The sequence below is a fragment of the Mus caroli genome, chromosome 5 (assembly GCF_900094665.2).
Source record: "Mus caroli chromosome 5, CAROLI_EIJ_v1.1, whole genome shotgun sequence".
In the NCBI taxonomy this organism is placed as follows: domain Eukaryota; kingdom Metazoa; phylum Chordata; class Mammalia; order Rodentia; family Muridae; genus Mus; species Mus caroli.
Genome location: NC_034574.1, coordinates 110,146,210 through 110,157,314, shown reverse-complemented (window position 1 = coordinate 110,157,314; position 11,105 = coordinate 110,146,210). Strand labels below are relative to the sequence as shown.

The 11,105-nt window shown below is 47.5% G+C and overlaps 1 protein-coding gene across 6 annotated transcripts in view; it reads right to left on the bottom strand.

The window, feature by feature from the left end:
- The window catches only part of Taok3 (TAO kinase 3), a 153,786-nt gene that overhangs the window by 67,091 nt on the left and 75,590 nt on the right, over positions 1 to 11,105 (bottom strand). For all 6 annotated transcript variants that reach the window (XM_029477637.1, XM_029477639.1, XM_021163499.1 and 3 more), the window contains 5 exons: positions 10,379 to 10,583; positions 6,113 to 6,184; positions 4,979 to 5,080; positions 2,183 to 2,228; positions 1,031 to 1,127 (listed from right to left, as the gene is read on the bottom strand). In XM_029477637.1, coding sequence (XP_029333497.1) covers positions 1,031 to 1,127; positions 2,183 to 2,228; positions 4,979 to 5,080; positions 6,113 to 6,184; positions 10,379 to 10,492 — 431 coding nt within the window. In that variant the 5' untranslated portion in view covers positions 10,493 to 10,583. The remainder of the gene's footprint in view (positions 1 to 1,030; positions 1,128 to 2,182; positions 2,229 to 4,978; positions 5,081 to 6,112; positions 6,185 to 10,378; positions 10,584 to 11,105) is intronic.

Here is an 11,105-nt window from a genome sequence, read left to right as displayed (position 1 = left end):
AGACCAGGCTGGCCTCGAACTCAGAAATCCGCCTGCCTCTGCCTCCCGAGTGCTGGGATTAAAGGCGTGCGCCACCACGCCCGGCTTTAAAAAACCTTTTTGTCTTTTCCATGTCTTTCATAAACAGTGTGCTGATTAAAGTAAGAAACAAACACAAGAGTAAACTCTGTAGCTTTGGATGAGACCCAGCAGAGGTCCAAGCGAGTCAGCATCCAGCAATGACAGTGAATCCAGGAAACACACCTCAAAAATTTAATAAATCCATTGATAAAACGGTAAATGGACTTAACCAATATTTACCAATTGTGACTAGTTCTTTGTCTATTTAACTTATTTTTTTATGGTGCCCGGGGCTACATGGTAGCCTGTGTGTGCTATGAAATGTATCCCCACAGAGGTCAGAAGAGGGCATCAGACCTCCTGGAATGGGAGTTACAGGCAGTTTTGAGTGTGAGCCACCATTGAGTGCTGAGGACCTTTCATGTGTGGACTGACACAGACTTCAGGCATGGGAAGCCTCTGGGATGTGAGGCACCTGTTCCTTACAACAGGAAAGGGGTAGCTCAGCGTGATGCTCTCCTGAGCACGCGAGTCAACGGCTTCTGTTCTCCCGACTTCCGTGCACTGTCAGGAGGCCAGCTACCCACACAGCAAGCAAAGCATGGTGGTACATGCCACAAATGCCGGCCCTTTGGAGGCTGAGGCGGAACCAATGGAGCTCAAGATCTACCCGGGCTACATTATGAGTTCAGGGCCAGCCTGAGCTACATTGTAAGATCCTGTCCCAAAAGAGGAAGAAAAAAAAAAAAAGAATCTAAAACTAAACATGCCACCATCACCTAAAAACAACAAATAAACAGCCCCCCGAAACATGACAGGGTGCTGTCTTTGCAGGGCTATGGGAGAGGCCGGGAGGTATCTGTTAGCCTCCTGTGATCCCTTAGTGCCCCCACCCCCCAACACTGGACCCCATGCTGATTCCGTAGTCCCGGGATATGGAGCTAGAAAGGGAGCTGGGGTTTGGACTTACCTGTGAATCAGGGAGTGAAAGTGGAGGTAGGCCAGCCCCTGCAAGGCACCATGGGTGATAGCAGCAATCTCCACTTCCTGAAGTGGTTTCTTATGAACTGAGAGAGGAGGAGAGAGGGTCAGGATGGATGGCCAGCCTTCCACAGCACAGAGTGACAGAGACTTTATGGAAGGACAGCTGGAGAGCGCATTCACCCAAACTCACAGAAGCTGTACCGTGCCCAGCATTAGCAGTGGATGAAGAGACCGAGGGCACAAAGATGAAGCCAACACAATACACTCCATTGGCCTGCAGCAGTAATTTACTGATCAGTGGCGAGTCAAAGCGATGTTGATTCTGACCCAGCTGGCCTGGGTTTATCGGTCCCTCCTGACTGCGTTCTAGGCCATGTTGCTCGCCTCTGCCACAAACTCACCACAGTTACCCTTGACCTAAGAGGGTATGAGGCAACTTCTATTGAGAGGTCCTGGTTGGTTTCAGACGGTTTTTAAATAGAATTTTTAAACACATCTGGCTGCTGGGCACATGCAGCAGCAGTGGTGGGAGAGCTCAGGTCCGTTGTTGACTCTGCACATGGGTAGATACTAGTGAGTTGACAGCACTTCCCCTCTCACATACGTGCCCACTGTGATACTGGAAAGGCACAGGCAGTGACATGTATACATGGCTTTGATGGTTTTTGGCTAGGGCTACCATACCATATTAAGCAGCCATTTCAGCAATGCCCGCCCTGGACAGCCATGCACTCAACAATAGGAAACTGCTGAGACCACCCAGCTATACTGCAGAGATTATGTCTATACAGTATACCTAGTGAACCTTAAACTGCCTTTCAGCCAGAGGCTCAAACTGCACTATGTCTATTTGTCTGGGAATAGATAACATTCTTTTTTGTTTTTAAGATTTTATTTTAGTGTCCGTGCCTGTACATGTGGCCTGCGTGTGCATGTGTATGTGTGTGCACATTGGGTGCAGGTGCCTGGGGAGACCAGAAGAGGATGCCAGGTCCCCAGAGCTGGAGTTACAGACATCTGCCTGGGAGCCCAACTGGGTCCTTGAGAGAGAAGAGTATTCTTGCCGCTGAGCTGTCTCTCCAGCCCCATGGAGAACATGACAGAAGGAAAACAGAAGAGGCTATGATGTCATGCTTACCTTCTAACAAGTCAGAGGCTGAACCTAGGCAGTACTCCATCACCAACTGGAACAGATTGAAAGATCGGAATAATAAAACTGAATGAGAAGTTCCTCCAGTTAACCACACCAAACCAACTAAATAGCTACAAAACCAACCAAACAGCCAATCAATAAACCAAGCAACCAATCACAATCCAACCTACTCCAACCAACCAACCAACCAACCAACCAACCAACCAACCAACCATATGCCTACCCAAGTACCCAATTGACCAACTGACTAACCAATCAACCAAACACACAACCAACCAACCGAGGCACTAAGGACATCAGGAGGGAAGATACTTGGCCTGCCCTAAACCTGCCTTGTCTGGCCACCTGATAACAAACTGATTTTCATAATCTTCCACACTTCAGTTCTTGTCACCTTTGCCTTGGCCTCGGCCTAAGCCCATGAGGGTTGATGTAGACATGGTCCCTGTAGGCAGTCAGGCTGAGACTACCAGATCCGACCGGATACCTCCTTCCCATATTGCCTTGTTTCATAATAGGTGTTAAGTATATAGACTTTTATTACTCATTGTTTGTAACCTAGAAATTGTCAAAGAATACACAAACCAGAAAGATTGGTGTTGAACTCAAGATTTTGCACCTGATTTGTTTGGGGTTCAATCCTCAACACCAAATATAAACAGAAAACTCCCAGTTGCCAGATTGTGGTGGCATACACCTTTAACCCAGGTACTTGGGAAACAGAGGTGGGGGTATCTGTGCGTTCCAGGCCAGCCTGGTTTACAGAGTGAGTTCTAGGACAGGCAGTGCTACAAAGAGAAACCCTGTCTCAAAATCTCTCCCCACCTCCAAAAAGGAAAATCCCCAGTTAGCAGGGTGGACTGTCACAACGCTTGAAATAAGCACAGCCTGGTATTATAGGGAGGACTGCAGTACTCACGCCAGCCCAGAAAAGGATCAAAGGCTAAACTGGGGATGTGCTTCCCGATGAATGTAGTGGTTGCACACCACAGTGAAGTCAGAGTTGTGTGGGGAGCTACTGTGTTCTAATACAACTTTCACACTGGACAGGGGCAAGTTGCACTGTGTTCCTATTCTTTCAAAAGCACGAGAGTGCCTTCCTTAGTCCTTCACACAGAGCCCTTTGCAGCCCAGCAGTGCACTGAGTAGGTCTCAGCTCCCTTTACTTCTACATGGTCAGGTTACTCTTGGTGCTGTTTGTCTCCCTGGCTCTTGCAGCTCAGTGAGTAGGAGAGCTTTCTAACTAGCAGTCACACTAGTTGTGGATAGAAACCAGGTAAGCAAGCTGGCTAGACCGCGTAACTGAAGAGCAGCAGGGCCTAGAGGAGGAGTTCCCGAAGCTCTGGCAAGACCCTGGTTACTTGGAACATGCAGCGTTTATCCTGTCCAACCCAGGTCTTCCCAGACTCCTCCAAGGCTGCTGGGGTTGACCAGAGGAACCGATTTCCAGGAAAGATGCTCCTTTGATTGACATCCGCTCAGGTGGGAAGCAGAGGCTCTAGGCAGCTGAAAAGCTGCTTGGAGGCAGGAGAGATGGCTTAGTGGGTAAAGCTCCTGCCCTGCAAGCATGTGCATCAGAGCTTAGGCTCTAAGCAAAAGTGGGGTACACGGGTGTGTGCCTGTAATCTCAGTGCAGGGGACGTACACATGGGGATCTCCTTGGGGCTCACTGGGTAGCCAGTCCAATCAGATAGGCAAGTTCCAGGTTCAATGAGATACACTGTCTCAACACATCAGGTAGAGATCCACTGGGGGAGACACCTGACCTTCAATTTGTGGCACACACACACAACCCCCGAAATGGACTTCTTGAGCAGAAGTGCTTACAGAGAATGTCCATTTTCTGTTGGCGATGGGATCCTGAAAGGCCTTGGTGTCCCGAGCAACCCATCACAGACAGGTATATGGGACTTTAAGCTAAAATGCCCAATGTGATTAACACCTTCATGTTCTAAATGGTATGTGACATGCTAATGTCAAACAGTGACAGTCACCTAAAAAAAAAACCTAAAATGTGTGGAAGAGCTCCCCACTCTAGGTTCATGGTGGTCGTATCATTTTGTAAAAACTGTATAGTCAAATGGAATGGTGGGGGCAGGGCAGGGCTGGAAGTGGCAACGATGAATGTTCTAGAAGAGGGCTGAGGAGACAACTCAGCAGTTAAGGGCACTGTTCTGCTCCCAGCACGGCGTGCCAGTTCATGACCATCTCTACCTCCAGTTCCAGGGGCACTGAAGGCTTCTTCTGACCTCTGTGGGCACTGTAAACCTGTCTGGTATACAGGCAGGCAAAACACTCATATGTACAAAATAAAATAAGTCTTAAAAAAGAAAAAAAACGTTCTGAGAGGAGAGCTGGCTCAGGGGCTCGGTGGCTCAGGCTGTCGGGGACTCGAATCCAATTCCTGGGACACATTTTGTGGAAGGAAGGAAAGAACTTCCACAAGTCCTCTGGCTTCCACGTGTGTGCCAAGGCAAACGTGGGCACACAAAATAAATATAATAATCATGCTTAAAAGTTCTGGGAGACTGAAGGGTTTAATGTTTGGTTTTCCACATCGAGCCTGACTCTGTACCATCTCTTTGCTCAAGGCTCTCTCCGGACAGGTAGACCGGCACTGATCCTATGGAATCCATACCAGAGGACAAACCGACCAGCAGAGACAACTGTTACATCATCGATTACAAAGGTCCAATGGGACAGACAGGGGTCAGTAGCTTTACGGTTCAAATAAGTAATTATAAAAGGTTACTAGAGAGAAGAGACTAGAGTATGACTCACCCATGCAGTGTGCTCCTTTAAATAACAGCCTTTGTACTCGATGGTGTTGGGATGTTTCAGCTGCTGCAGAAACTTAACCTCCTTAAGGATATCCTGCCATTTCTATGGAGACAAGAGAAACACGTTTAATTTTCAAACTGCAAACAGTATTTATCAAGTGTGTGCACACATGCACATAGATTCACAGATTAGATAGATAGATGCATACATCTCTTTTCCCGTGTCAGATGGACACGAGGCAGAGGTTTAATAAATGGACCAGCTGACTACCCTGTCCTATAGCTTCAAGTCCAAATCTCTAATCAAATGCATCAAAATAGACCCCCGACTCACGTCCACGTTCTACACTGCAAAGTCATTTGCTTGGAGGCAATGTCAGAAAGCTTTCCTAGAGGTCCCACAAGCGACAAAATGTGGCCAACAGTTTTCTGGGCTCCCGTTAATCAGCTCCCCACCCTGCCTGTCGTTGTTGGTTTGAGACAGGATTTCTGTCCTTGAACTCAGAGACCCAGAGACCCGCCTGCCTCTGCCCCCCAAGTGCAGGGATTAAAAGAGTGCTCTGTCACCACTGCCACCCGGCCTGTTTCTTTCCTAGGTTTGCTTTCCTTGACACGTTGGGCCTCTTTACTTTCTCTCTGTCTGCGTGACCTCCACACTAACTCAGATGACATTTTTTTCCCTTCTCCTCTCTGGGATCCCCTCTTACCAGGCAGCCCTTGAGGTTCATAACTCGCCTGTGTTAGGATGGTTTTCTCTTAAACTCTTATAAAATTGTCCTTGAGTTCAAAAGAAAAAAAAAAGCTGCGCTAAATGCTTAGCTAACTTTTATGGATTACATTTTTGGAAAGCTTTGTTCTGTGTGTCTTCACACCGTAACTATCTAAGAAGGTATCTAGCTTGCTTGTTATCTCGGACGTTGACCATGTCACTGGGGTGAGAACAGTGGGCTCTTCTTTTCCAGTGACTTCTGAAACACACACGGCAACCCTAGGACCTAGCTGCCCTCCTCTGCACTGGACACCAGGACTGAGGACGCTGCATCCTAACTTGACCGGCTAGCCTCATCCTAACTTGACTGGCTAGCCTAGCCTCATCCTAACTTGATGCTTGTGCTTAGGCCTGGTGCTAACTCACCTCATGGGTCTGCTTCCCACTGTAGGACATCTTCTTAACCGCGACCACCTCGTTGGTGTGCGCATTTGTCGCCTGTAATAAAGAGAGGAGGAAGAAGGAGTGATGATATCCAGTTAACTTATGCTCTGAGCCTTGCGGTGTCTGTCCTGGCAGTTGGAAGTTTAAAGACACCCCCACTGGCAGGCTAGAGAGCCACTCTACCCTGCCTTCATGGGAGTGGCCTCTCTGTGTTCCTTGCTGTATGAATATGTGAGAATCAAATGGAATTAGACAGTGCCATTATGTAATCTCGCATGAAGGACATGTATAGTCGGGGCTGTTTGGTGCGGCTCCCTTACGTCTACAGAGTTATCACTCTGTGCACTTACAACCTCTCTGCTGGCTTTTCCACGCTGGTTTTCCTATAGGCACATGCAGGTGCTATGTATGTGTAGGTGTGCGCCTGTGTATGTGCTTGTGTGTGCAGAGGTAAAAGGAGGACACTGAGTCTCCTGCTCCAGCTCTCTCTACCTTATCCCCTTGAGACAGGGTCACTTGCCGAACCTGGAGGTAGGCTGGTGGCCAGTGAGCCTCAGTCATCCTCTTGCCTCTGCACCTGACAGCGCTGGCCAGGGTCACAGGTATGTGAAGTTTGTGTGGTCACATCCCACTTTAGCATCGATCATCACCATGATAAGTGATGAGCACTGGGCAGAAGGACGCTCTGCACAGTCTCTTCTTACAACGCCCTGTGCTGTATTCCGAATGATTACGGTTATCCTGGCAATTTTGAATTAGGCTCTATATTTCCAATAGAACAAATGCTCCTGGGAGCTCTGGACAGGATCACAGACAGCAGACGTACCTTCTGAGAACTTAATGTCTACCCGTTACTGTATCTAAGCCAATTTTCAATTTCTGCTGGCTTACAAAGACACTTTTATTTACTTACCTTTAAATTTATTTTTAAGATTTTATTTTTAACTAAATGAGGTATGTAAGTGTGTCTGTGCGAGTGTGTGCACGAATGCAGGGCCTGTGGAGGCCAGAAGTCATTGGATACTTTGGAGCTGGACTTACAGGTGGTTTTGAGCCACCCGAGGTGTGTGCTGGCAAGCGAACCCAGGTCCTTCCTCTGCAAGAGCAGCAAGTGCTTTTAACCCCTGAGCCACTTCCCCAGCCCCCAAGTAAAGTATGAAACCAAAGGCAAGTTTTTATTCTGTTGATGGTTCTGCCATGATGCTGACCAAGGTGGCCTGTGAGAGAGCATGAGAAAACTGCAGACTCCGTGGTGGCCCGAGACAACCCAGCTCCGCCTGCTTCCCCTCTTAACAGATAACTTCCCAGCATCCCGTTCACGGGTGCTGCCACCGCCCTGTGCGAAGGCAAACACACACTTCTTCAGTTCTGAAGGGACACACACTCCACATTCCACTTATTTCCTGGCATCTCCCCATGTAAAGCTACTGACCACAGAGTCACAGGAGCTGCACTAGAGAAGCCTGGGTTGCAAGGCCATGGCCTTCCATCTCTGTACCACTCAGGCCTGACTCTGCTTAGCTTCTCAGAACAGAGGAGATGAGGAGGCTGCCCAGGGTGGTACGGCTGTCGAATGGACTCTGGTCTGTAAGACCGGCTAGAGTTATAATTTGTGAGTAAATAATAAATGATAAAACTCTGATCTATGAAAAATACTCATCAGCCATGCCAAGAACCGTGCTTCCATCATTCATTCATCTAACTAGCAAATACTTTACTGTGTGGGCTCTGGCAGTCTGAACTTAGGTTGTCGGGTTTGTGCACATGGAGTGCCTGGGACCTGAACTCAGGTTGTCAGGTTTGGTGGCAGTCACCTTTGTCCACTGAGCCATCTTACAAGGTCCAGGACAAAGGCTTCACATTTTGTTAAATACTGTGCTAAATGGTAGGGACAGAATTTTGAGTAAATATGTCTGGTCTGCATCTCTCCTCAAATAGGATAAAGAGACAGGTCAAAGCAGGGATGGGTATATAGCCAGCCACTTGCCTAAAGTGCACATGCCCTGTTCCATATTCAGTGCTGAAAAAAAAAACCCACAAAAAAACCAACCAACCAACCAACCAACCAAAACACCCAAAGCCAAAAAAACAGAGACACAGACAAGTGTGAAACTGCACTGTGCCAGGCGCTCTACAGCAGGGGTGGTGGGTGCCACTGTCTACCAGGACCACAGTGGAGGACATGACTTAGGAGGGGAAGCCTTTCTGGAAGGGATAAGGTTTAAACTTAGTGCCCAAAGATGAACAGGGGTCAGCAGAGGAGGGCGGTAGGGAACATTCCAGTACAAAGGCTTGCATACAGTCCTGTGACAGTGACAGAGGGACTAAGAGAGGACAGAATAGAGCTTAGATGCACCTCATTGGTGGCTACAGCAAGATTCTAGCTGAGACGAAGGACAAAAGAGAGGCTGCACACACGCACTAAAGATATGTGTGTCTATTTATATTTTTTTCTAGCTTATTGATGCAAGTATAGTAGACAGAGACCAAGGGAACAGTAAGGTCTTGGATACCGTGGCCCTAGTGTGAGTACCAAGAGGAAGGACCATTGACTAGAAGGCCGGTGTGACACACATGATGAGTTAATGTCAACAGGCATGATGACCAATAGGAAATCCTTCCTTTAGGCCCAGCCTATGTGACCACAGTAGACAAAGGGGTGAAGTTTTTTTGTTTGTTTTGCTTTGTTTTATTGAGACAGGGTTTTGGCCTCAACCTCACAGAAAACTGCCTGCCTCCGGAGTGCTGGGATTAAGGGAACGGGCCATGAGTCTTGGCTCTTTTCCTTTTTAAAAGTTTCATATTAAAGCATTGGCTCCCTTTCCTCCTGTTTTTAGTGATTATACTTCTATTCAGGGATAATACAGAGTAATGGTCACCTGTGCGCATCAAAGCATTCTGGGCCCCCTATGATGTCTCTAGTTGAGTATTAGCAACAAGTGACATATTTAGTACCCACTGTACACAGGGTATTGCGCTAGCATCTTCATGAGCCTTCTTCAACATGGTGAATGTGAGTCATGCTGCCAGGAGTCAGCCCTGAGAGCTGCACAACCACTGGGAAGGAAAATGAGGAAGAGCAGTACCCGGGCAGCGGAGGCTGAGGGCCACGTAAGAGTGACTGCAAACAGGACTACAGAAGAAGGGGCTGGCATTTCACACTCTACTCCTAACTTGCCCTTCAAGTCACATGAGTTCCTCTGATGACGCAGACTCCTGCCATTCTAGGTGGAAGAACGTTTCACAAGACCAGGTGAATGGGCTATGCCCCATTTTAGCCATTTCTGGGATTTGGAGTTAGGAATAGCCTTGTACCATTTATCAGAAAGTAGTGACTTCCTGTGAATGTCAACAAATGTCTTTGTATATCTCTTTACATAACTACTTATGTGTTCATCTATTCACACACCCATCCATCTATCCATCCATCCATCCATCCATCCATCCACCACCCACCCATCCACTCATCCATCCATCCATCCATCTATCCATCCATCCACCCACCCACTAACCCATTCACCCATCCATCTATCCATCAATCTACCCACCTATACATCTGTCCATCCATCCACCCACCCACACATCCGTCCATCCATCCATCTATCTATCCATCCATCTACCCACACATCCATCCACTCTCCCACTTACCCATTCACCCACCCACTCATCCATCCACCCACCCACACACACACCCACCTACTCATCCACCTATCCACCCATCCAATCTCCTACATTTATTTCATTCCTATCATTGGCAGTCAGTGTATTAGTTCCTAGAAACACAGTGATAGATGAGATGGACATACCCCTGCTTATCATGGAGCACACTACTTAGGGGAAGGGACATGATAACTAGCCACTCTTGCACATAACTGTGTCATTGCCACTGTGCTAGAGTGGGACTACACATAAACACAGGGTGTTAAGAGGTAAAGAGTTGAATGGTCAACATTGTTTTACGAAAGTAACACTTGAGCTGAAACCCATAGAACCAACAAGCACTACAAGGGTTTGGAGGATTTGGGTTGGAGGAATGGAGAGCAGAGGCTGAAGGAGCTGATGTCTCCAGGAAACACATGGGACTCTACTTCAAATTTATCACTCTCTCTTACCACCCTGGGAACAGAGCCTAGCATTCCAGAACCGATTTCGGCAATGACCTCATCTCTATATGGAATGTAAGCATGTTCTACGGCAGACAGCAGAACTCACCCTTTCCAAACCTCCTCTAGGTGGGCGACTACTTACAAAGTACACGGCTCCGAAGCTCCCATGTCCAATTTCATGCAAATCGATGAAAAGCTCTTCGGGGTCATCCTTGAAGAACAGACCGGCGCTCTCTGGGTCCTTCCCTTTACGCATGGTGGCCGGTGTGGCGAGCACGATGCTTGTGGATGGCTCAGTCCGTTTGTCTCTCTCATTGACTACAACTTTTCTTATAAACCTTCAGTTCCTGTAGAAAAAAAAAAAGAGATTTGCCATTCAGTTCTTTCTAGCACAGTGTTTTGATGATGATATTTAAAACACAAACACAAACCGATATTTAAAAGCATTTATCTGGGTCAACAGGATGGCTTGGCAGCTTGCTACCAAGGCTGGTGACCTGTGTTTCCATCCACAGAACTCACAACGGCAGGAGATAGCCAACCCCTAAGCCCACTGACCCCCACATGTATACTGTGGCACACATAAACCCACCTGCCCCAAACAGATAAAATGTAATAAACTAAAGAAAACCTTCATCTTACAACTCAACACAGTGAAAGGACAAGAAACCCAAAATTTAAAATTGGCACAGGACTTAAATAAATCTTCCTTTAGGAAAATGAAGACATACAAATGACTATGAAAATATGTTTTGAAGCTTGACATCTTCATCAGAAACAAAAATCAAAACCCCATTTCAAGTTCGCTAGGACAGGTATGAAAACACACAGGCACTGGGAGATGGGGGAAGGAGGGAGAGACTCTCTGA